General features: G+C 38.7%; 1 protein-coding gene across 13 annotated transcripts in view; it reads right to left on the reverse strand.

The window, feature by feature from the left end:
* Positions 1 to 27904, reverse strand: part of MEIS2 (Meis homeobox 2) — a 173475-nt gene that overhangs the window by 105644 nt on the left and 39927 nt on the right. For 7 of the 13 annotated variants that reach the window (XM_066997578.1, XM_066997577.1, XM_066997570.1 and 4 more), the window contains exon 8: positions 15198 to 15343. In XM_066997578.1, the coding sequence (XP_066853679.1) occupies positions 15198 to 15343 (146 nt within the window). Of the gene's footprint in view, positions 1 to 15197; positions 15344 to 25495; positions 25598 to 27904 lie in introns of all 13 variants that reach the window. The other 6 variants (XM_066997568.1, XM_066997566.1, XM_066997571.1 and 3 more) reach the window with 1 other exon arrangement.

A 27904-nucleotide genomic window follows, 5' to 3' on the forward strand; every position in this document is an offset into this window, starting at 1 on the left:
AGCTGTGTCCAAGCATGAGGAAGCAAAGCACTTCTGCTTATGGCTCTCTGATGCAGGGGCTAGCCAGGGACTAACTCAGTGCCTAATATGACTTATTGTTGACTCCCTGGCTTGTTGGAGCGCTCTTGTTAAACCTTTCCCCAAAAGGAAAAACCCCAGCACTTTCATGACTGAACAGCCACACAGCCACATACTTTCTTTTAGTTCTGAGAGAGAGAAGGTGGTAAGATGACAACCCCTCTTCAAAAACACACACATCCCGACCAATTACAACTGCCCACTGAGAAATATGTGGTAGTGGCCTCACTATGCGATCCTCAGTGTTCTTTATAATGCAGCAACACTCACTCAAAGAGAGCCTCTGACTCTTGAGTCCCTTCAAGCAGACAGAACATCATTCCGCAGACTCAGATAAGTATTTTTGTTCCCCAGAAAAAAAAAAAAAAAAAAAAAAAAAAACTACTAATTGAAGATGACCTAGGAAAAATCTTCAAAGTAGGACAGAACATCTATATAACAACTATCCTAGTCACACAGTACCATAGTCACTTTACAAAGTTGGAGAGGGTGAGTAGAGGGAGTAATAAGGAGTTTACTTCTGATCCTTTTTCTCAAATTTAGCCGAATACACCAAGATCAGTGAATAGTGTACATGGCATTGTAAAAAGCAGAGACACCATTGGACAGTCACTGCTAAAGATGAAAAAACAAAATAGAGCAAAGAGCCCTCTAGCAGAGCTGCTACAGATCAACAAGTATCCTTGGGTTCCCTGGGTAGATAAAGGGCCACAAAATAATAGGGATATTGTTCAAAGTGGATGTCTTTCATAATGGCTTTTCTATCTATCAGTATTTCCAACTGCAAAATTTTGCATACTTGATGCTGGCACTGAACAACTCTAGGGTGGATGAATGAAGACTGGTTAGAGAATGGGAAAAGAGATGTGAAAACACTTACTTCCCTACATTTTCATTCCCTGCACCTTCTATTTTGCTGACCCATAAATAAATAATCCGTACTAATGTTATTAAAACAATTTTTCTGTCTCAGGGTCAATTTTAGATATCAATTGCATGGCCTGTGAAATGCATTTGAGGGTAGTTTGATCCAGTCTGGAATACTGGTGATCTTTAAGTTTGATCTAAACCAAAATTATTATTTCTGCTAGGAACATAGAAAAAGCTGGCATAAAGAAAAAGCTGTGACATGAAGCATTTGTTTGGATCAAGTACAACTTACTCCTGTCTTCTGTATCCTCAAGTGTGATTTTCAGAAATAATCAAAACAAAAGTGACAAAACCCAAAAACCACAATGAGCAAACAGCAGCTTTTAAGTGCTGTGGGAACAGAGACATTTGTTTAAGTAACCACTGTTTAAAAAATGCATACATAGTAACACCAAAATAAACAGCTTGCAATGTTGTTTATTTTAAGATACACAATAGTAATGTAAAGTGCTGCATGCGGTGAATTCAGGGTGTACTAACATTATTTACAGTTCTGAAGAGCAGTAGGAAAACTCAGCTCAATGCCAGAATACTCCCTGTTCAGATGAGAGCAAAGGTCAGGACTCACTGCCTTTGCAGCTAGGAGTATTTCAACATTCAGCCAGAGAAAGCTAATTCTCTCTTTTCTCGTGCAGCTAACTTCTGAACTGTGCATCAAAATCCTACAAAAAACACTACGTGCCAATGGCATCCTTAAAATGGATATAGAAGCCCATTCCTAGGAAGGATAATTAAGAGAGAGAAAAAGAGATCTTTGCCCTATCACTCCTTTTAAAAAAATGTTCCAAACAGGCCTGACTCACTAGGCTATGTTGAGCCAAAAAAAAAAAAATCCTAAGCAGCGGTGTTCTGAAAAGTGACTGACTTACAGAACAGATTTATGTCCCTGTGTGTCTGAATTGCATTTGATTCTCTGCTGACAAAAAATCCTATTGACTTCAAACCATAATAGAAGTTTGTGCTATTTTTCTTCATAAAGCCAGCCAAGCTATAGGCAAGAAAAACGGACTTTATTCTGGCCACTCCATCGTCTATTTATTATTGTAATTGCATAGATTTAGTATTGTAATTGCAACTTTACTGTTATTGTATAATCCTTGTTACTGCCAATAAATAAGCCACAAAGAATTCAGCTTGGATCTCAGATCCCAGCCTAAATTTGTGATTTTGGCAATGCCAAAAAAAAAAAAAAAAAGCATATTTTAATGTGCAAAACAAGCTCATTTGATCTAGAAGTCATTGAGACAAACATGGAACCCCATAGATATCTTATTATGAAGTAATGTTCAAAAGCAAAATTTCATTTTAAATCCAAAATATAGTCTCTTTCCTTCTGATGCTTTTGAGTAAAGCTGTGTGTGAAATTCAGCAGTTTGAGTCAGCAGGCCCTCAGTCAATATTTTCTTGGGGTCATTCTGCCTCTCTGAGGGCCCAAAGCTTTGCTTTGAATCTTGGAGTCAAATTGCCATATAATCTGTAAATGAAAAACAGGTGAAAAGGCCATGTTTCACCTGTTTTGGCATTGGAATTTCTGTGTAAATCCATAATCAGCCTTATTTTGCATGAAATTTGCATTGGATCCATGCCCTTAAAAATCCATGTGGATTTTGAATACTCAAACAACCTTTGGTATTTGGGTTTCCCTTCTCATAGAGCTAGTACTGGAGCAGACTCCAGAAGAATATTGGGACCACTAAGGTTGGTAAGAGTTGATTTCAGACCTGTACCTTCCCCATATATTTGTGACCATCAGCAAAACCTCACAAACTGTGAATGGAGAGCAGCATCCGTATCATGACACAGTCTCTCTCTCCAAGTATCTGAAAAGAAGGTGTTTCTAACATTAGGTCCTCAACTCAAACTTGCTTCCTTTGCTGGTCTGACAGAGCCCAAACTCACTGACCTTCAGCGCCTACTCTGACTCCCAGATATTTACTCAGGCTTTGGCCTGAAGGAATGGTAATTAAATATTCCTATTAAGCTTAATCTTTCATTTTGGGTCCCAAGACCGTTTTCCATTTGACTTTGTCAGTTAATTTTATATTATTTTCTACTGACAGATAAATGAATTGTCATTTAAAATAAATAAATAAATAAATAGATAGATAGATAGATAGATAGATAGATAAATTGAAGGAAGCCAAATCTGGGGAGTTTTCCTTCTATCTAAACTGTTTTCCTTCTAAAAAAAATGTTATAATTTCAAGATATTTTTCAATTTTTAAACATTAATAAGAAAACAGAAATATGAGAAATGCTTCAGGCAACACTGCTTTAGTGTAACCCTAGGAACACAAGATGTTTCACAGCAGTATTTCTTCAAATGCTTTTTGGAGTCTAGTTTTAAAAGTGCTAAGCAAAGGCACTTCCACAGATTATTCTACAATCTCAACAACTTTTTTGGGGGGGTTGTTGAATTCCATCATTTCTGCAAGGTACTCTGTTCCCCCTAAGTAATCTCTATTCCTTTCTTTTCACAGTCTTTGCTTATTCACTGATTCAGTATGCACATTTTGTGTCTATGTCTAGATCTATTATTTTGGGATGGATGCGGAGAGCACTGAAAATAACAATACAGCTCATATTTCTCTCATCTTCTTTCAGTCTCTGCTACACTTTTGGGGGAATAAGGGCCCTGATAGTCCAGGCTCTCCAAACATCCTTCTATATCTTTCTTAGACTCTCACCAGACTGGCCTCAGGCTAGTTTCATAATCATCAAGAAAAAAACAGTCCTGATGTTCAGCATGAGATCATAACACAGTGATCTCACTCTGAACATTACCTTTCACTACAGCAGCTCTATTGACTTCTTTGCTTAGAACAGTTTGAATTTCCCACCAGCTCAGTTGTGTGATATTTGGCCTCTTTTAGGCTAGATACCTCTCCGCAGAGTGAGCCTACAGGGCACTGAGTGGAAAGCTCACGAGCCCTGAGGCCTTGTTTGAAAGAGTTTTCAGCCTCAGCAAGAAGTTTGCCGCAGCACTTGTTCAGGAGGCAGCAGAGCGTGTTATAGCATTATCAAGTTGGAGAGTACACTATCATGCATTTTCAGCTAGGGCTTTGAGTAGGATTCAGATCCCAGGAGCCAAACTTGGGATAGTTTAGCAGTTTTAGAGTTATGTTTATTCGTACCCATGCTGGCAAAGCACCACCGTCTTGTTTGTTTGTAGACATTTTATTTTCTTGCTGGACATGCTATTTTGCATAGGCTCATATGGGTTTTAATTTCCTTTACAAGCATTGCTCTCTAAACGGACAGGGTTTCAAGAAAAAAAGAGAGAGAAAGAGGCAAGGGCTGTTTTTCTTTGAAGTTTGTTTGTATCTAAGAGCATTGTGGGATAGAAGTTCAGGTTTCACAGAGCCAGGACAGCTAAGATTAATTATAGCAGTGAATTGTCTGCAAGTGCCTAGGACAGATATGCACTATGTAGCAGGATTTTTCTGGTCTGAGAAGTGTTTGCTTGGCATTTAATGGCCACCATACAACGCACGCATACAAAGTAGGCTGTTGAAAATTGAGATGTAAGTAGGCATAGGATGGGGAACAATGTGTGCTTCTTAGAATTGTCCTAAAACTCTGCAGCTCATCCCACCATTCACAGAGATGTTCATACCACCTCAGGAAGCACCTCTCTTTCCTAATAGATGTTAGTTCATGCAGTAAAATGTCCATGGGGAACTGGAAGAAATAGCATTGAAAAGAGACAGACCAAGTAGCAGAACTCTTGAAATAGTCTACCAAAACAGCAAAGGAGGGTGGAAGGGAGAATTAAATTAAATGATTGCTTTTCCCTTTTTGTTGTTCACAACATTTACCTGTTTTCACATACATTTCAATTGAATTTCATAATTTATATCTGAAAGAGAATACCCTTTCTAGCTGAAAGTAAAGCACCCTTTAAACAATATTCATATTTTGAAATGATCCTTCAAATTAACCAACCTTCCTTGCAATTTTGGAATGACACCACATGCACCTATGCATTTCTATACACCATTTCTTTGCTGACTGCCCCAAATATACATGTCACTTTGCTGACCACATAATGCTTCTTATTCCCATTGTTATCACACATATCATGACCTGTCTCACTATTCACATCCTATATCGCTGAACAGTCCATTTGTGGGCTATCAAAACAGCAGTCAGCTATCGGTGTGCGCTCCTCACATGTTAGGCAGGGAGCTTCCTAACGTGAATCAGGACTTTGCAGTCCCTTTCTGTCCCCTAGGTCACCCTCCTGCTTCCCATTTCTTCATTCAAGCACAAGAGGGACGCACGAGGGGGAAGCACCTGGGTGAATGGAAAGAGGTAGCAGCAGATCAGGACTGTCTGGAAAGCTGCCAAAGTTCTATTTCACTTCAGGAAACTCCCTGGGCTGTTGAAGAGGGGAATATCCAGTAGTGACTTGAAGAACAAAGATGCATTTGTTAATACTATTGTACTCCCTTTATTCTGACTCTTGCCCCTGGGCCAGCAGTTTATGTTCGAGGTTCTTTCTCTTGCTACTTGCTGGGAAAGATATTTGATACCATTTGCATGCAATAATCACCACTTCAGGTCATCAGCAAGGAAAGAACCTGATAAACAAAAATAACCCAAGCCTGAGCCACTTGAGTAAGAGTAGCTTGCAGCAATCATATGTTGTCATCTTCAGTGCAGACCAGAAAGAATATAGCACTCTTAACTTTATATTAAATGCTCCCTTGTAAAGGGAAATTTATCCCAAACTTTTAAAGTCTACAGAAGTTTGAGTATTTGTACAAGCATTGAATGACTATCATGCTAGTTCAGCAGCATGATAAAACCACAACAGAAGTGCAGGCCTCTGTAATTCAGCTGATGCTAAGTATAAGAGGTAGGTCTCATGCAGAGTTTTTCATCTGTAAGTATCAAAAGCACTCTGAAAAGCAGTCTCCATCATTATGCTGTACTGTTTACACAAGGAAACTGAGGCATGGTGTCTTGCTATGGTCACAGCTAGAAACAGGACAGAAATTTCCCCACACTTGCCTGAGCTGGCTTACGCTAAAGAATGCTGGGAACAGCAGTGAAGGTTCAGCTACAAGAGAGAATGTGACAAATAACTGAGCACTGAACACTCAAGAGATGTGTCTTTCTTTCATAAAATAGGGGATCCTTGAAAGACTTGTTAAGTAGAATTTGGGGATAAAATGGCTATAATATTTAACACTTAAGAAGGTGCAAAATTGTGTTTATTTGTCTGTTTGTCACCCGTTACAACTTCACTGTTTCATCTCTATGTTATGCAGCTTTATCAAAGGGATCAGAGTTGTGCTGGAATTAATGGAAACAGGATTGAAAGGTACACACTGTTAGGGACTATCTGTGAATTATCTGCAAATATTTGAACACAGAAAAATTTAACCTTCATTTTGACCTTACCTGGGAGGAAAGGGAACTGCTTTTATAAAAATCCACGTATGTTCACAGAACTTCAACTAACAATGCAGATTACATTGTTTCTCTCTCTTTTTTTCTTCTTCTTTAATTGGTGTAACAAGCCCCAAAGTAGTCTAGACTAGACCATCATCTTACAAAAAAGCTACTCCTTTTATATACTTAGTGTACACTACATATGGGAACAGGATCTTTCCCATTGCTACTTAGTTTAGTCATATACTACATCCACAGTAAATCCATGTTAGAATATAAAGCTGCCACTTTGAAATGTACTTCAGACCAAATAAAAGCTGGATCTAGATGACAGCCAAATTTCTATAACATTAAACAAATTAATGTACACTTTTTTTTTAAAAAAAGTAAACTAAAATATTTGCAGATTTTGACTTAGCTACTCTGATTCATTGTGCTGAGATTGTAACGGTATGTCATAAAATGTTAAACATTTTATGGACATAAGTAGTCCATAAACTGCTACAAATAAAGTATGTGTTTTGAAATGCTATCATAAAAAGGTAAAACCAAGATTAAAAAACAAAACAAAACAAAACAAAAACTTTATGACATTATACAGTGAGTTGACAACCTATCATCCACTATTAGACAAAACAACTGAAATTAGTTCTGGCAGATTTGGGGCTAGCAGTTAAAAATAAAAATAGCAAATGTAAAACCATGAAAACTGTATTGCCCTTATGCTTAAAGACAATAATAAATCTTTAAAGATGCCAGTGATTGCTTTGGATCCTACAAACAATTGCTGCCAATCAACTCTCAAATATGTAACGCACAGTATTCTAAGTATCCTAACTCAGTGTAAACTCCCCAACGCTAAAAGTAATGTTGCCTGCCATAAACTACTCTTTTCATTAGGCAACAATGAGAAATGACATCTCTATTCCTTAGCAGTTTGGAAGTGTTGGCAGAAACATACTTCTTTTTACAGTAGAATTCTAATTTTACAGAAAACTTTAAAACCAATTACTCTGCTCATGGATCTTGAAAGGAAGGTCTTAAGTAAACATGTCCTGAGGCAAAACTGAAAGGCAGTATCACTTTACACAAACAACAGCAATCGCTTTTTCCCTAAAAATGTGTTTTTTATATACATATATGCATGTACACACACTACAGAGAAATTTAGGAACCATGAATTTTCTGATGACAACTCTTTTAAGTAGTGGAACTTTGAGACAGATATTGAGACGACTTCTCACCTCTTGTTGACTATGATCTTGATTTTCAAAGACTGCAGTGCACAGCATTTATTAGCAAAATATTCTTGGAGTGTTTAAACACTATATTTGTGTATGCTTTAGCTAAATGTCCTTTTACCTTGTGAGCCTCAAAACCTCAGTTCTATATAAATGAACTCTTGTCACTAACTTTCTTGTTTCAGTTATTTCTGTGGATTAATTACTTGAATTTTCATATTCTTTCTTCTCTTTGTTTCACTTAAATCCTGTACTGATTCCACAAAGCTTCGTAATCTGACAATAACAACCAGAAAACAATGGTGGCTGATCCTATCTTTTGCTAGGCCACGTTTTGCTCACTCAGTGGAGGCTTTTTAATCAAGCCCCCAATAAAATCACACACGTTTTTAGTTACACTCAATTCTCAGCAATTCCCTGCTTGGAAATAGCAGGTAAAATATTACATTGCAAAGTAACATTTGTTCCTCCCATCTAGCTGCATTATCTGATGGTCTGGCAGCGGGTGACCTCACATGCCACACCAGTGACACTGTGGCTCCCTCCTCCCTCCGTCCTGCCACTCCACTGCTGCCTGCTGAGGAGGAGGAGGAGGCAAAACCAGGCAGGGCAGGGAAGAACGGAGAGGAGGAGGTGAAGCAGAACTAGCTAGCATCAGGCAGGGGAGCGCCAAACACGATTGTAGCAAGCCTGGGAAAGGGCTGCTGGGAAGGCTGAGGAGCCTGGCTCATCCTGTAGCAGCGTGGCAGGACTTCCCTGCAGCCCTCAGCCTACCAAGGGCTGGGGAGAGAAGGGGAGAAGGGGCAGAAGGGAGGTGCCTTTGAAGGATTTGCAGTGCACGGATTGTTTGCTCTGTGTGTGTGTGTGTGTGTGAATTTCACCCTATATATAACTTGGAATCTTATTAGATAACAACTCCGTGACACTGCAAATCCAATATTTCTCAGAATGCTATTTTTGAAGCAGAAACACGCAACATATTTTGATCTCCAAAGAAGCACAATAAAGATCTCCCTTCAAAATAAAATGAAGAGTTAAAAATGAAATGGAAACACAACAATTTACACGCGGGCTTTCTATGCTTCTATCAGATTATTTAAATTTCGGACTGTCTCTTTAATTTGAGGAACAGCTAAAAAGGCGACAGATGGCAGACAGAATTGACTTATGTCCTCTATTCTTTTACAGAAGAAGGGGGAGTGCAGAAAGTTTGATAAAGGCAGAAGCTACAGTATGCAGGCCTTGCTATAACTATCTAATAGGTCTTTTGACGGATAGGTTGGGAATATTTAGTTTTTCCTCCACAGACATGCTTTGTAACAAACCAACGGTCCTGGAGGTTGCCATGGGTGACGAGAGTGCTGACATCCAGTCCCAACTACAAATAAGCACATGACAAATGGGCCTGGAGCCCTCAGACAGCCCTGAACCTTGGTGACCCCCTAAAACGCCCAACCTCCCAATATCCATGCCCAAAAAAGCATTATCGAATATATTTTTTAAACTGAAAGCTTGCAGTTAATTGAAAACACTGCCATGTAACAGAAATGCTTAGGACAGCATGTACAAGTAAAAATAAATCACATAGCATTGTTATTTAATGCACTGTGACATCATTTCCTGAAATTAAACAGAGATGACACAGATTCAGACAGTCCCTGGTAAGGTTCAGTTCAAACAATTCACAGATGTTTTCCTCAAGCGAGCAGAAAACAATGCCGGGCTTAAAGTGCTCCCTCTCCCCACCTCCCTCTCCCTTCTCTCTCCAGTCTTTTTGCTGGTACAGGGAGGTATGGCAGTTTTATAATACATGCTCCAGCAAAAATATTCTTTTTTTAATTTAATTACTCAGGCCGTTGTACTAAATAGATGGATCATTGTGTCACAAAAGCATCAATTTTTCAGAAGAAATAACAGATGTCTATGTAACAATGATTAGATTAACCACTCAGAGACAAAGCTAGCTTTTGAGGCCCACACACCCCATGACCCTGGGTTCCCTTTTCTGTAGGGGGTGGATGTAGAAATGTCAGATCTAATCTCAGATTCCATTTTTAAAACAAACAAAGCCCCACCCCCACCCCATCTCAGCCCTTTTCTTTTAAGATTATAGTCTTTAAAAGGTATATGAGTGTTCGGGCTGTTACTAAATTTGAAGCTTTGGAGCTGATTTCATAGTCGAGGACTACAAGTTGTCAGAGGATTACGCCTTTCGGACTGTGAGCAGAAGTAGCAGTTTGAGAAAAAAAAAAAATAATCCATTTTCTTTCTATTCTGACTCTCCAGAGCATTCCTGGTGAAGCTGTACTGCGTGCAGACGGGACAGGATGGGATGCCAGTGACATGAGGCAGTACTATGCTACCACCAGCAATAACAGTGCATACCAGCAGCAGCTGCCAGCTCTACCCCACTAGGCCAGCTCTGATGATGAGCCACCAGCACTACTTTGGGTGCAAAGATCCTCAGCTCCATGGTCTTGAAGACTATATTACAACTGGTCATGGGAGTTCAGCATGATTTTTGCGAAGGACTTGGAGGAAATCATTTAACCTCCCCTCACAAACTTTACCCAGCTGAAAAATGGGCGCAGTAATATTTTGCAGACCTGGGCAATAAGTTTCTCAGTCGTACAGCACAAGAGGTCTGTCCTAAACCAGTAGACAACTTCCCACCTGGTTGTAAACTCAGCACACAGACAGGCCTACCTAAAACACAAACCCGGAGTAACATTGCACCTCAGCCTCCTCCAACTCCCTGACTACATAACACACTAAAATGGAAACAGCAGCCATGTGAACCCACAGGCAGGTAGTTTTGCAGGACTACCAGAGGACATCATCCCTCTCCTCAGTGTACCCTGGGAGCATACAGGACGTTACTGTTTGGCCCAACACAAGCACTACAGTTCATCAGAATGCTTTTGCAATAGTAAGTATGCAATAGCAAGCTATATTCCTAACCCTCCCTTAAGTATTATTCCTAAAATCGGGATATGGGAGGAGATATTTATGAAGGTGGAATGGTTTCAGCTGTTTTGTAAGTTTGCTCCAAAATGCCAGGATTGGGTTTGGCTGAAGACATTCGTCTCTACAATCAACTTTAATGAATACATAAAGCAGCTGCCTGCATAAAAGGCTTGGTAAGCCATTCATTAAAATATGATAGAGATACATTATATTCTCAGATACACCCACGCAAATATAGAAAAAAAAATCTGTTTCAGTAAGACTATTGATATTATTCTGTCTGGCCACTAGAATGCTGCAAGTTTAAAAAAAAAATATATCAGGTAAATACAAAAGCTGTGATTGATTCATTTTAACATGTTCCAACAGAACTTATTCTAGTGTGACCCTAAGATAGGTGAAAACAAAATCTACTATACGAGAAACTGTAAAAAGCAAGAATTTTAGCCAGGAGATTGTTGAAATCAGGCTAAAATGACTGATAAATGTTAGAGACAGAACTTCAGCTATCAAAAAAACGAAGAAAAAACAAAAAAGGCAGCCCAATTCCACTGAGTTCAGGGTTGTTATCCCAAACACCTTCAGTTGGGAATCTGAAAGTGTCATATAAAATGTTTATATTTTATATGCTACCATTGGTATTCCTGGTACTTTTAGTTACAATATACCTCTTCGTACAGAAACAAACGAAACAAAATTTTAACAAATAGCATCTCCCCAGGTAAGTGTCAAAAAAATAAATGCATCTCTGTTCAACCAGTACCGTACAAGAAGGGGAAAAATGTTGAATATAGCAAAAGTGTAGTTCTTGATACACTATGCTGCAGAGAAGGATGAACTACAGAGGTACACATCCAAAGAATGGTATAATTGCTTTCTTTATAACTTTGTTCTTTTCTGATTATGTACATACATTTTAAAGGCCCTCTATCCATTAAAAGGGCATGGGAGGAGGGGGCAAGCTCTGTAGAGCTGCTAGTAAGAAATCCTAATCTCAACATTGGTGTAAGCTGGAGGTGTCTATACATTTGAGCACTTCCTGTTTTCACTTCATGATCAAATATGTTCTTTGCAGGGCAGATAGGGGAGCACTTGAGGGAGGAAAGCAGAGATGTCTGAGAGGCTAATTGAGTGTACTAAGGAGTCCTTGGCATAGAGGAAAAGGAGTCTTCCAAAGCTATGAATAAACTCTCGGCTTGGGTCAGATTTCTTGCTGTTTCTTTTCTTTAACCACCTTTGAACTCAAATAAAAACAGCCTTAATGTCAGGTTTACCTTTCTGATGTCGTAATCTTTATGTACTATTGAAAAGCTTATACTACCAGACTAGGATTTCCTCTACTTTCTTAAACACTGGATATTATCCAGAAAAAGCATACACATTTCCAGCCAATTCATCCTCAGATCTTTCATCTTCCGGTACTGTTGTAATTCCAAATATAAGACAGAGCTCGATACGTGAACAAGAACCTGACAGAAGCTCTTACTCCTTGCGTTTGATTCCCAACAACAAAAACATGCATGTGTATCCTATTTCAAATATAATTAAAGTTACTGCAAAATGGAAGTTGTGATCAGAGATATAAATTGTTTTGAAAGACACAGCCTGTCAGATACATTTATTCTACATAAGAGTTCAAGTGCCCGTCTCTTCAAAAAGCCACTTAGGCAAATCAATTTTTAAAATCAGTTACCTTAAGAGTTTGCAAACTGACTGAATAAAGAAAAAACAGCATTTTATTTAAAATCATAACTAAATACAATTAGACAAAACTGAGTTTTTTGAATTTGGCAGTCTAAAGGAATTTCAAGTTAAATCCACACCATAAGAGATGGACTGCCACTGCTTCTCCTTCCAGGGAAACCAGAGGTTAATGATTTTTGTCATATTGAGACTAACAGCTAACAATTGCTACAGTTGGCCTTTAGTATTTTATTTGTCCTTTTGAGGTATTCAGAATAGGTGACAATGGCTTGCAGTTGAGAACATATGTAGAGAGACCCCTGTGGCTTATGGAAAAGTTGCTCCATGCTGGTTGGGTGTTTGAAAAAAAATACAACCAGAGTTCTTTTATGTTCCTTCCTTAATGAATGCATGAATGTCAAAATGTACCAATGGCCCATTCAGGGGGCAAAGCCTAAGCAGCTCCTTCTTTAAGAACACATCCTGAGATGTAAAATACATTTGCTTAACAAACTAAAATAATGAGATAATTCAATTAGTTTCTTTAAAAAAAAAAAAAAAAGAGAGAGAGAAAGAAAAAAGGGTACATCGGGGGATTATTGTAATACAAGAACAGGTCATACAGCACAAAGAAGGAACAAACCAATTTGAAATAAGGTTAGAGTAGTAATGAAGGAATGTACATTGAATCATGGACCACCATTGTAAAGATATTTACTTGAAACAATAAAATTGTACATCACAGATTCCCCTGTTCTGGCTCAGCCAGAGCTGCACTTTGAATGGACAAGCTAATTTGAGAAAAAGTGCGAGATCTTTAAAAGAAAGGAGTTCTCTTCCTTCTCTGCATGTGTTTATGGCAAGAATCTTTCTGAATTTACATTGCACTGGTCAGGGGTCTCCATTATCAGTTTGCAGGTCTGAGAATTACAGCACAGTAAATCTTTCAACACCTGCAAACTCATTAAAGCTTAGATGGTAAAAGGGTTGGGGCTTTTTTGTGTTCATTTAATTTGATTTTTGTGAGGTCATCCTCACCAGTGATGGCAAGTTTCCTCAATTCATGTGGAATGTAGAGGGTCAGGAGAGAGAGGACAGAAACAAGGAAAAGGGATTTCAAAAAGCCAAGAGGATCTTCCTCAAGAGAAGTGAGAGTTCATTGACTGTTTAATAAGCATGTGTTGGATGTTTTCAAGGAGGATGCAAGAAAGGAAGGCAGGGAGAAAAAACATGTTATCACAAATTTTTTAAGAGGAAATGGAGTTAACACAGAAACATGTGCAAAAGAAACTGGTTTATTTGTGGCCATGCTTTTTGCTGTCTCCCTGTAACTACTCCTCTAAAGATACCCTACAGCTAAATGAAAAACCCTCCACTCACACTCACTCGACTTCCAAATTAAAAACATTTTACAGGTTAGTAAATCTCCAGCTGAGGTGATGTAGCAAAGAACAGCTGTGAAGTAATTTTGATAATGATGAGAATAATAAGCACATGGCAAGGTTCAGGGCTTTGCTGTTGCAGCTTCAGTGCTCCTGAATAGATAAAAGTGATTAAATACTCCTGATTATCCCTGACCAATATGTAATGGATTTACAGCCCTTTCAATTAGTCAGTATTTGCTTAGGACTCATTATTTTGTCTTTGGTTAAGTAATCAGCCCAGAGACTCATGTTCTGTCTAATTCCTCTGAGCCAAGTGGGTACAGGGCACCTGACCTTTGAAATGGCCATAGCTGGGAGGCAGGAATAACCACTACTCCAGCAGAGACACTGGCTATTCCAGCTAATCCTGACCCCACAGGCCAGATCAATGCACCTTAGTTTGCTACTAATGTCCTTACATCAAAATGATGGTTTAGAAATGTGGATCTATTGCTCCCCCCTTTAGCTGTGCTGCTAGCGGAGCAGTTCAATAGTCCCTATCATAAATAAAAAGGGTACCTAGTCCCAAAATCATTACACTGTAACCAACATCAGCTACTGGGGAAATTTATAAAACTTTGAAAGGAGAAGCAGTAGTTAATAACTGTTAGCATTTTAAGCGTTATGAAGTGAGAAACAATTTTACCATGAGAGGAAGAGGAAAATCAATTGATAATTTTACCAGTTTTCATTATTTCCTACACGAAGTAAACTACAAAGAGTGTTATCAGGTTTTCTGTAGAACTGTATTTTGATTTCTAAGTGAGGCTATAATAGTCAACAGAACACCAACACATTGCACCAACAATTGCAAGCGGGAGCATAGAGATAGCCCATTTAAAGTATAGCTTTTCACGTATTTAATCTCTCTCCCCCAAATGTGAGTATGGACAGTATTTAACATAATGTGCTTGCACAGAAACCAAAAAAGTGTTTATTGCTCTCTGTTACACAACTGAAGAATTAGGGAAACTGTAAGCCTTCTATATTCCTCACAAAAACAACATACAACAAGTTTGCAAGCTGCTGCTTTGACTTCCCTAACAACCCACAGTATGTCAGAACACATAGATCAGGCTTCTCTCTGCCACAAACATGTATGAAAGTCATGTAAACAGAGGGCAACAATAAACAATCCAGAAAGCAGAGCTTTGTATATGCTAAAGCAAGAAACCCCCTTAAATAGTTCAAAGCAAAAAACTTTATATGTAGGTGTTGTTCAGTGATAAGACTTTGTACTCTCTTTATTTCTCTCTCTCTAGGTATGTACGTATATTTATATATACACAAATATATGTTTATTTCAGATTTGTCATGATTCCAAGAGCCAAGAAAAAAAAAACTAGGAAAAAAAAAGATAATTGAGCCCTAATAATGGTCCAAAAATTATGGGGACAATTGATTTCTAATAACAATGAATAAACATCATTAGGCACATGAATAGAAATCTATTTTGTTTTTGGACACCACTTACTGTGAGATGCTGGAAAAGCCACGCTCTCATGATATTTGTTGCTACTTTGGGGAAAATGCCTCTTTTCTTCTGTCGCTTTTTGTCCTTGTCTGGGTCATCATCATCCCCTGTACCAGGTGAGGCTACACTGTTGTCTAAACCGTCCCCTATAACAAAGAGAAAAACAAGAGAAAAATAAACAACATATAGAAGCCAGAACGTATCATTAATTACCAAGATACTACTACAATTTAATTTTGTTCTGATAGATCAGAACATACAGTTTCTCATTATATATGAATGTTGATACAAATATGCAAAACTTAGAAACCATGTCTCTCCAAATACTAATTTTGTCTCACACATGCATATATCATTAATTCAATTATAATCGTGTGCTTGACATAGTGCAATAGCTCTTTGTCAATTATAGGATTCAATGTGGGAAAACCTGCCACAGGAAAACCCATTCACTGTAAATGCATCCCTACAACCATTCTGAATACGTACTATAAGTAATCAAGTTAAATGTTCTGTAGTCTATATATTCGAGGCCCTCTGCAGAGGTGGCAGTAACTGTGTCACTGTTCAGTGCACATAACACACTGTCAGATGAGCCCCTCCCCAGAAGTGTCACCCCTAACACATACATACGCACGCACACACACGTACAGCTAGTATGACCCTGCATACGGCATTTGCATGACATGAAAACTTCTACATCTCTGCATCAGTGATTATTATCATTAAAAAAAAGATGCACATCAAGGTAGAGCTCTCACTTAATCAGAACTTTCCATCAACATCTTTCTCTTCTGTGCTTTTCCCTGGCATTAATTGTGCATTAGCAAAAATCATTTACTTTTAACAGTCATAGTTATTTTTTCTTGCCCTCCAGCAAAAATGCCTTGAAAGCCTGCCTGGAGGGCATCTAAATTATGTATCTGAAAAACTCTTCTGGCAAGGCATTGCAGGACCCCTACTTTCTTAAAATTCATACGAGCACGTCTTCCTGTTTTTGGGAAGGCATCAATCAAGAGCAGCAATATATGCCATATTCCTACATTAATATTTGAACTAATAACTTTAAAAAAAGGAAAGAAACAAGATCCGACTTGTGGCATAATCAAATGCAAAATAAATGAAGAATACTGGGACAGCACTGAGACTTTATAGATTGCTGTGTTTTCCTTACACATCATTAGCCCGGAGCCACACGAAAGAGGAAAACAGAGAAGTGGAGAGTTTATGCTCCCTGCTGGTGTTTAAGAAGCCGAGGTCCTGGAAGGACATCTGGGAATTGTGCTGAGACGGTGGTTTTTGTAATTTAAGAATAGACATTCATTAGCAGTAAATGCCATAAATCCCATGCTAAGTAAAAACCTTGTCCAAGAAAGCCTAAAACAATAAACTCTGTGCTCAATGTAGCCTGAGCTAGACGCTCCATAGCTTCCTGAGGAATGCTATAGATTCACAAGCTAATTCCTATAGCCTCGTCCAGCTCCATAGTGCTACTAAACGAAATACGTTGCAGCTACATACAGCCCATTTGCTTCAAAACTTGCGTTTCAGCTCTGTCTTCCCTCCTGTGCCAGATCACCCTTCTTCCACTACCTCCCCTCTGAAAAACCAACCCTCTTGGACCAGAGAGACAGAGAAGCCACAGCAAAGAGCTGGCAGATTAATTTTATTGACATTTCCATTTTCACTGCAATGTGATACCCTCCATCACATGGAAGAGATGACCCTCACTATTTACAGACTGACAGGCCACTTCATTACAACCACCCTGCCCCAAGGCAGAGCAGCTCCTTTCCATCTGCCCAAACACCAGAGCAAGACCCCGAAGTCACCGCTCTTTCTCATGCTTCTTTTCTTTTCTGTTTGTTTCCATTAATGACAGAAAAAGGAGAGCCGGATCACAGCAAACCAATCAAAGAGATTACGGAAGCCCTATATATTGTAACCAACTGCTCACTTTTGTAAGATGTTGGTTATTTAGAAAGCGCTCCTTCCCGCTCCCCCCCTCCCCGTTCCACCCCACTCCTCTCTATCACACACTAGCACACACACACATGCGCATGCACACACACACACACACACACACACACACACACTTACTTTCCACTATGCCAAGGAACTGCTGCAAGGCAAATTCTCACAAACACTAATGGCTTCTGACTGCTCCTTGGCAACCCCAGCATTTTAACCTGGGTGGATATGCTCTCCAAAATACAGACACTGGAGCTATCTCATCAGCTGTTCATGTGACACAGATGGAGAGTGGCTATTAGGAGCCAGGCAATGGGCCTTGGGGATCTGAGGTGCTGTACTGTAGCCTCAGGCAATTTTGAAAAGCAGTACCCGGAGATGGGGGGAAAAAATCCACACTGAAAGTGCAAGTTTGAAGTCAGTCAGTCTGTTTGTCTATCTGTCGTGTGGATAAAGATATCTTTGTCTCTGTATGTAAAAGCTGTGTGTGTATGCATAGGATGCGTGCAGCTATAAAACTTCCTTTCTGCAACATCCTTTCTCATGCTAAAAAAAATGGTTTGCTCTATATACAGACAAATTCCTGTTCCTCCTTATATACATGCTCTCTGCTTTGTGAGTATCCTCAGCAGGAGTCACCTACATGTTAAATCAGTGTTTAGACCTTTTGGAGAGTTGTTAATATCCTGGTTTAAAAAGCTAATAGCAGCCCAGGAGATGAAAGTTCACCTAAAGCTTCCATTGCCTTCCCAGCTTAATCAGCAGTTAAAATGGTAAGAGGCAGCGCTTCCTTAATCTGCTCCACAACCTCATGAAAGGAAATTCAAATATCGTACCTCCAAATTACCTCAGAAGATGAATACACACTGCAAGATTTGTTGCTCCTGGTGAACTACAGGCCCAATCCTGTTAAGCTGTATTGTCATATCTTTAATAACCCTACAACTGCTGACATTAGTGGATACTGCTTCTAGTTCCAAGACAGCATACAAGTAGCCCTTAACTGATGCTTCCAAGATGCAATGATTTACTTCTTGGATAAGGAGGGCCTGATTCTAGTTTGCCTTATCCCAACAAAACATTAGTTACTTCAAATGAAGAAAAAAAGTATCAAAAGTGAAATAAAATTAACAGACACAAAAGTCACTCCATTGCATATCGGATTAAGCATGTTTTGATTGTTGCATGAATGAATCCAAATTTAAATAATTTAAAACATCATTACAAGTGGTTCTGCTTCTGTGAACTGTTCACATCTTGATTTGGAGAGTATCTTGTAAGAAGAGCACAGTCAAGTCCTAACTTGTATGGAAATAGCAATTATATGAGCATAGTTAACCCAATTTTACAGTCGGGAAATTAAGCCTAGAGTTTGGCCCCCTGGCTTTCTCTTTCACAATGCAGCAAAAAACATGGAGGGTGACTTTCTCATGCTTTAGACACTGTTCACTCATTTATTCTTGTGCAAAGAGTACAAGTGACTGCAAAACCTTATCACTGCTCTGGAAAAGTGGAGAATTTTTAAGTGGCACTCTCTTTGTAGATGTGTCAATGACTACACGGATTCGAGTCAGTAGACTCAGGTGTATTACCCAACTTATTTAAGATCCTACCAGTGCTGTATAACAGTCTCAATAACCCCTATGAAAGATGGAGAGAGTATACAAGACTCTTTGCAAAGCACCTACACAGGGTTTCTTACAGACCTTCTCTTCAAGGCGAAGTGCTTGTGGAGGAGGCTGGAGATGGAGGTCTTATTTACACAGCAGGAAGTTCCACGCTAGCTCTGTGTGCAGACACTTTTAGCATGCTGAGGGTTTCTTCCCACAAGATAGATTATTTTGCTTTGAAAGCAAAGCAGACTACCACTTATTTAAAACATACTGTGGAAGTAGTCAGAGTAGGGTTTCCATTGCACTGTAATTTCAAACTGAACTTGCTGCAAACTGACTTCCTCGGGCAGACTAGGTTGCTGAGTCCAGTGTTCACACAGCTAAGAACTCCTGGGGTCACAGAATCCAGTCCCACAGAAGGCATCTCCAGTCATGTTGTATCAATGAATTTCCTTTTGACAGTCCCCCAGTCTCTCAGTATTATCTCAGTCCTAGTCCTTGTTTGTGTTCCTCACAGAGCAAGGCCCAGAAAGACATGAAGCTAGTGCAGCTTAGAAGCTGCTCATCTAGTCTTTTCATCATTTGTGAACAGAATACACAACAGATTCCCAATCTAATCAAAAATGATACTTGGAAAGGATATCCCAGTCATGCCAAAGCACAGAAGCCTGGTAACAACCAAGATTCAAACTCCAGAAATAGTTTATATTACCACCATAACAATCAGAGCAGTAAAAAAAATGGTTTCCAGACAAATACATTTCAGGACTTAGTGTTTGAGTTTCTTCATCATCAGAGTTCCCTTATAGTTTTATTGTTTGTCATGCTAAATGACAAGAGAGACGAGAAGGGATATCTAATCAGGGGCAACGTAGGAGAAGACACTTCACCATTTTACTAAAAATAGCACAAGCAATATGAAAGTCACATTAAAGGATTCTGAAAAGGAAAGCTGCAGTGCACTGCACTCACTTTAAGAAAGCTACGCTGTAGTCTTTTGGTCCAGTATTTTGATGGAGTAGAATATGTAGATACAAATGCAAAACAAAGAGGAGACTGCACGCATGCTTATATTCACAATTTGCAATTATTTGCTTCTACTTATGTGTCCATCTGAAGACATAAGCATTGTAAACCATAGTTAACAAGGACGTTTAGCTTATTACTAAATCAACACCACCACGAGAGAAAAGTCTTAAAAATTCGATTCATTACCACTGTCAAAAAGCTAGAAATAGAGAACTGTTTTGAGTATGTTTTGAAGATGTGACAGTCTGTGCTGTAGGGAGGGCTAATAGAGAGAGAAGGTCAGTTCCAGAATCAAAGACCCTTCAGGACAATTCCTGATCTCCATTCCATCCTGTTAAAATCATCACTTAGACTTACAGCTTCAGCACATCATAGTTCTTTGAATGAAGTGCTGGTTGTGGTATTTTTATTTTTTGTGTGTGTGTGTTTTATTTATTTATTTATTTATTTATTTCTATTTTTCCCTCTCCTCATCTGAACGATCACTGTTCATGGAAGTTGGCTTAGCCTCCTCATATCCCAGAAGCAGCACTTATCAACTGCATCTTACTGCCAGGGGAAACTGAGTTAGGTAAGATTATGAATGACAAACCTGGGCCTTTAAAAAACACAAAGTTCAAGTGGGCATTTCAGCTTACAGCTGTGCCATCATCAACAGTGCTCTGCCAGTAGAGCAGTGCTGGTTACTGAAGGGATTGACTGCAGGTGGAACAAAGCCATCAGAAGCTGTTTAGTCTTGACAGAGACATCCCAGTTTGACCTGCATGCTCAACTACCGCTTGTCCCATTGTGTAATGGGATGTCCTCAGGTAAACTGCTGCAGTCAGCCTCCTGCAATCCCTCCCCTTTTGTGTGTCTGAGATACCAGACACGTCTGACGGTGCTCTGTCATATGAAGGTTTCAGGGAATATCTTGGAGAGAAACAAAGGTTGTATGTTGTTGCACTAGAAGGAACAGGGAGACTTCATTTATACAGCACCACCACCTCTCCAACTACAGATGTTATCCTTTAGACCTTCTAGCAGCTGGCAGGAGATAAAGGGCTGCCCTTCTCTCTGCTGTTCTTTTGGAAGATCTTGTGCTTTCAGGAAAGCAAAACCATACAAAATCTTTGAGCTAATAATGCAAAGATCTTCATATACACATCTTGCACAAACTGGGCATTAATTACTATTATAAATTCAAATAGGAAAGAAACAAAGAGAACTTAAGCCACCATTAGACATTACCTACAAAGCTATTCTGTTTGGTCTAACCATATTTTAGCATAGTTTCTCAGTCAGGAGCAAGTCTCTATTACCATCTGGCAATATGTGCTAAAGGCTTAAAGAGTTGCACGGTATCTGGTGTCTAATGTGTATCTACAACAAGAGACAATAAAAAACTGTTCATTTTCTGTGTCTGAATAGGCACTTTACTATGTTCACTAATTTATCTTTTTCCAAAAGGCATTTACTAATATTTTATTATTTACTTGAGGGTAGGAATGACATTCCAGATACGTTATTTTTATATCCATAGATGCTGTAAAATTGGTGACATGAGTCTTTAGAAATTATTTGCAGAACAGTAATCTTTCACATTTCCCCTTTTATTATTTTTCTGTCCAAAAAAAAAAAAAAAAGGAAGAAAAAAGGCTGGCTTTTTTGTGCCCTTAGTGGTCTATGTCTAAAGCTCATGCTTATCTGTCAAGTGAATTGAGAATTCTCACTGATTATATTCAAAAGCCAACATATTGTTCTAGCTTTTTTGACAGAGAAAACTAACAAACATTGGTTTAAACTTTAAGCTCTTTTATATAGCCAGCAGGTTCGTGGTTTGTGAGTTACAATTCAACATTTTTTCACATCAGGTGAAAAAAGTGTTCCAATGCAGACAAGGGGAACAGCAAAGCAACCTGCTAATTACTGATCTCTCTTACGTTCCTGCTGTGCTAAACTGTCCGGACATGTTGAAGTGAAATTTTTCTGCGATTTTCAAGTGACTAGTTCATGGCCCAGTGCCGTGGAGTGCAGGAGAAGGGATGAAATGCTTTAGTTTACATGCAACATTTACTAACTGTGTGGGTTTTCCGACATTAAAGAGGGGACAGTGACCCATGCCACCTTTTTCACACTCAAAAGAGCACTGAAAAAACAGTCTTCATAGGCTTACCTCAGGCTTCCCTGGCCCTTAACACCCTCCCCCCAGGGTAGGAGCAGAAAGAGAAAAAAGAAGGGATTTTATGCTCCTTTCTCTTCAACTTTTCAGGCGGTATAAGCAGCATTTAGCAAATTCAGCCTCCAAATGGCTCCAAATGCTCTGAGCTGCAGGGGCTCATCCTTTGTTAGCCTCCCTCTATTTACACAGGATTTACGCAGGCTCTCCACTGAAGAGACCACATGTTTCTGACAGAAAGCACTTCCATTCACACTGCATCAGGCAACAGGATTGTAACCACTGCAGCTTCACGCTGACCTGAGATTAGGGATTTCAGCAACATTGAGATGGTAACAATCTGCTAACTAACGAAAATTATCCATGGAGAACTCCGCTGCTTACTCCAGTTAAAACTACCACAGACAGATAGATTAGGTTACTTCGAAGGACAATTAAGAACTAGCTACTGTCAGGAATATGCATGGCCATCTACAAACAACATACACACAAATATCAGAAGAAAAAAAAATCTAAAAAAAAAATCAGACTGCAGCTTGGATTAAAACAATTTCACCCACTGGCTGAAGACATAAAGTGTAAAAACAGACAGATGGACACATATGTAAATGCGGCTGCATTTGTTTCTCTGGAGCTGGCAAGTTAGTAATAACAGTATAGTTTAATAATTTATTTTCCACGCTATTTTCACACTGGTTAACTGGGCAGTGGCAACATTCATGTGGAACTTCAGGAACAGAATAACTCCTGCAGTCCAATTGCCATTGGGCCAAACAAACCAAGCTAAGAGACCTTCCATGAATCTACCTACAAGGACTCCGTCCTGGAAGCTGACGTCAGTCTGGGGATCTTATGAATTTCTTTATTTTGTTTACTCTGTTTGGCCAGTCAGGATTTCTGCACTGAGATTTTTTCCAGTTTTAGTATTTGTATCAGGGTTTTCCAAAAAAGATTACACACACGTATACAACACAGCACAACAAATGTTGCTGGTTGGATCTTGTGGTTTTTGCTCAGTAGCCTTTCACTGGGCAAAAGAAAATTAGATGGGAATGCAGGGCCAGAAAGGACCACGCAGATCCATTTTTTGATGAGTTTTATTTTGCAGTTTTAATTCAGTGAATTATTTTGCTTCTGCAGCAAAGGACAAAATTTCCTTTGTAATAGTAACTCACACATGCATCCGATAAGCACATAAAAAGTACATGGTATATTCTGAAGTTCTCCATAGTATATCATAATAAAGCTCTTCTGGGCACTCAATGATTCATTTTTAGTGATCTCTCAAATGCCCTTATCCACAGTTAACACTCAGATTTTATTAAGGAAGAAAGCAGGGACAAATGTCCACTTAAGTCCCAGCTCTCAAATTCAACTCTGCTTGCACTGCAGTACCTAAAAGCTAAAGCTTTTTTAATGTTCTATTCACCTCCCCTGTGTGGCATTTCTGCTAACACAGAGTTCACAATCTTTCAGCCCCAAACACAGAGGGCTGCTATCTTCAAGTCATCCAAGGAATGTGCCAGATACTATCATCTGCCCTGCAATACAAAGAACCAGAAAGAGGCAGAGACCAAAAGGAGACCATACTGATCAGGTTACTGAAGTCCAGAAAGTCTTTCCCAGAATGCTAAATGTTAATCTCTGAACCAGCAAATGTTAGATTTAAGATCCTTGTAGTTGGAGGAAATGCTAGCTTGAGAAGTCAAAGGCATTGCCATTTGAAGTTGTACTTTGCACGTTTATCCCAATCTCACACCCCTCATGCTGGCATAACTGCCATCAAGCGCTTTGTTCTGTTCAAGCAAAATTACCATTAATGTCAGTGGCAGTTTTGCCTGAGTAAGGAGTGCAAGACCAGATCCTTGTCTTGTTCAAACAGAATTGCAAGCACTGCACAGTTCCAGAAGAGACATACTCATTAAAACTTGTGGTTTGTGCTGATTTATGATGCTCTTCTCTTTAAAATTGAAACTCACTTTGTACCTCACAAAAGAGAAAGTGTTCAATGCACTTGTTCCTACGTTGTTTTAACTTCATTTCCTCCCCCACCTCCCAGCACAAGTTGTGGAATTTACAGACAGATTTGGCACCTAGGCTGAAGGAAAGCATTATTAAATTAGGTTTAAGTATTTTGTCTGCTTCAGTAATTACTTTGCAGTGTGAATGTAAATAGCTGTTATTCTGTTTAATTTTTTCATCATACTAAACACTGTCACAAAAAATGTCCTTGTGGTGCAGTCTAAATGCTGTTCTTTTCCAAACGTTTTTCTATATATTTTTAGAGAAATATTTTTAGCATTCTCACAGTAATTCTGTTAAGAATACCAGCTGCAGACTCTGGTTACAGCTGAGACAACAATAACAAGTCATTAAAGAAATCAGGAGAAATTTTTTTTCCTGCCTAAAGAGCATCTTCTTTAAGAGACCATTTCTTTTTTTAGTTCTTCATCTCTATCCCTGCTGGAGTAACTGGGATAATGATTTTAGTTTCCTCTATCAACTGTACCAAAGTTGGTATAAATTAAAAAGCTACACTTGATTTTAAGTACCATTTATTATTTGCTATCCTGTTATTTGTTACCCTGTAATTTTGGCATTATACTAATATCAAATGTGGTCAAAATAGCTAAACTCAATTAAAATTCTACCTGCAGTTGAAGTTAACTAATTAAGTTCAATATTATCTCATCAATATTTAACCTTTAACATTTTGCAGTTGTTGTTTATATTTAACAGTAACACAATGTGGAAAACTTAAAAGTAGATGATTGCTAACATCCTGTACTGTTTTTCTTCATTAAATCTTTAATGTAGCTTCCTTAGGAATAAAAATTTCCTTTTATTCTTTTTAAAGGAAAATAGCACTCAGAACATCTCAATTTTCCATACAGCTGTTACACAGTTACAAACTGTGATGTATTTTAATGTCTTGTTGTTCCCCTTAGACAATATGCAGTTGAACACAACAGATTGTTTAGGAGACATCACTTAAACTGATGTCCACAGACACAGCAAGTGTCTGTGTACTGTTCACATTTAAAACCTCCCTTTTCAGGGTTATTTAGCTACTAAAAATGTGCCAGCTGAAATATTACATGCAAGTGTACTTTCATAGCAATTCTTCATTTAAAAAAAAAAAAAGTTGGGACTAGAAATATGTAACAGACATTTATTCCTGAGAGATACTAATTTAAAAGCTTTAGTTATTAGTAAGGACATTAGTTAGGCCACAAGTCCAAAACACACATTAGTCTACTGGAGGATTTATAACAAAAAATGAAGGATGGCTGAATAAAAAAAAAATAAAAATGTTTTGATAGAAAGTGTCAAAATGAACCATAAAAGCTTTTCCAGGTGACAAAATGTACACGAATGTGTATGTTACAGAAAATACAAATAAAGAGTACTGTCTTGATATGCATTCGCAAACACCTGAACAGCAGCAAAAAAAAAGATGCTTGCTGGGAATGCATAGTCAAAAAAAAAACAAAACAAAAACTCCAAACTTGGCAAAACTTACATACCATGAGAGCTCCAACACCTATGCACAGTAGGGTGGATAAACCCGCTGGGTGCTGCGGACATATATATGCACCTCCTCCTAAAGTGTTCATTTGGCTGGCAGTCTGGAAAATGCCAGAATGTGAAGGGTTACGTTGGAACACTGACAGTCTGCTTTCTTAGGTTTAAGCTAAACCCCATACTTTAAATGTAGAGTGCTTGTTAGGTATTTGGAAACATGCTATTTGGTGTTAACAACAAAGGCTTGATCCAGTGCTTGCTGAAGCTGGTGAATAATGTCCCAGCTGACAATTACATACTTTGGATCTGCCCACGTTTACTTTCGGTGAACATTTTTTTTCAGGGTTCTTGTCCTGCAAGAAGCCTGATAGGTAAAGTGTAAGCCAGGGGTGTCTCATCTGCAGTATGTACTGGATGCTTAAAAGTGGTTAATGGAATGGTCTGAAACACTCTGTCTTTTGAAATCAGTAGACATTTACAGATAATAAGAGCAAGCATTTAAGAGCCAAGCACCTACTCAGTCCCTGCTAGTTTCTTAGAATCTAGCTTCAGCCATGAGCGAAGATAAAGCTGAGAATACCCAAATGCCTCAAACTGAAAAGGAAGCACGTAGACGTGAAGATTTCAACTGGCTGGCAGAAAAAAATAAAATAAAGATCAATCTTTCTGACATCAGAAAGGCTTACAAGCAACATATTTTCTCCTGTCTTAGAGTTTTACTTGATTGTTTCATGATATCATGATAAAAAAAGCAAAGTAACAAGAAGGGAAGGCCATGGTCTTCTACTCTCTCCATACCCAGCCTGTCCCACAGGACAGTTTGGACCTGTTTTAAGTGATCAAAAGAAGTGACAGAGGAACAAAATTTTGTAGAAACACAGGGAAAAGCTTTTGACAAAAATTTCCAAGAAATGGATTTACAAAATAGAGAAGCAGAAAAACAACAAAACCACAGGACACTGTCTTGTTATAACACCATTTGCGTAGAAATTCACGGCACAAAACTAAAAAAGCACAGACCCCCACTCTGAGAGCTGATGCCTTGCTTTTCTGTTCATAAGCCTAAAATTTCACTTCAGGTCTTTCACTGCAGCAGAAAATGTTGCCAGAGAAAAATATGCAGTGCCTACAAAGTCTTCCTAGACTGGCCTGTGCTCCTGAACTTAGGGGAAGAACCTAACAGGCTGGGCTCCAGAGAACTGCCCTCACCCCACTCGCCCTCTGAGGAGATAGGATTGACTGTATGAAGGGATCCCCAAACAAAAAACGTGGCAAATTACAAGACTTCTCTTCCAGATTCAGGTTCAGATGGGTAAAGCTGAGTTTCCCTCTGGACAGGCTGTTCACCCAGCCCATTAGAGAACTGACACATATGCCATAAGATCAAATCTAAGCCCCACCAGTCAAGCAGCAGTCTAGGCTAAATGTGCTGAGGCAGCACATTTCCAGATCTTGATCACACTAGGCAGGGGAGTCATTCTTCTCAGTGATAAAGTCACTGAATGCACTCTTGAGGAGATAAAAAATTAAGAACTAGCTGACTTTGCACCATTTGAGTGAGGTATTCACCGCTGACCCAGAACAAGGAATTGTCATGTTCTGACACCAGTTAGGAATCGCCATAGACGTGGTCATCTCTGACTCTTTACTGCAAGACTGTTCACAAAAACAGTTTCTCTGTTGGTTAGTGGCACCAAGCTGGAAACTACAGAGTTTAAAGGCATTATGTACTAGAATAAACTTCACAGAGTCTCCTTCTCCCCCTCCTCTTAAAAACTCTTTGAAATAATGAGGGCTAAAATAAAAAATAAAAATAAAAATAAAATTAAAAAAAAAGCAAATAAGATTTTGGCAATTAAGATTTGCATCAAAGACATTAACCCCCTTTTGCAATTCCTACCTGTGTTTTATTATGTCAGCATTTAAAACTTACCAGAGATTTATGCAGCAGCTAAGGACTGAGATGCTAATAGCATTGAAGCATTTTATATAACACAAGATATTCTATTCCCTTTTCTGTTACGGGCTCACAAAGAAGTGACCTTTGGAAAACTTTTAGGGATAAGGATTTTCAAGAGTACTTAAATGAGTAAGGAACATAACTTTCAATGAAAACTGCTTTAAAAGTAATACACAAAATTCCTTTTGATAACAATTGGTGGTGGTTCTTCAATAAGTGAATATTATATATTATTGCTTTTAAGATAAACATGTCAATGCACTCTTGTGCTCATTTAAGCACTACATTTTTTTTTAAATTTGAGTATGGTTCTTGTGTTTACTATTTCATGTTCATCACAAAATGCATATCTTAAAGGGTTAAAATACCACAGAGCATGCTCTTTAAGTCCTTAAGTACTCCGTTAGAACTCAGTTTCTTGGACATAAGTACTTGTGACAAAATAGATGCT

Source organism: Anser cygnoides, chromosome 5 (assembly GCF_040182565.1).
Source record: "Anser cygnoides isolate HZ-2024a breed goose chromosome 5, Taihu_goose_T2T_genome, whole genome shotgun sequence".
Taxonomy (NCBI): domain Eukaryota; kingdom Metazoa; phylum Chordata; class Aves; order Anseriformes; family Anatidae; genus Anser; species Anser cygnoides.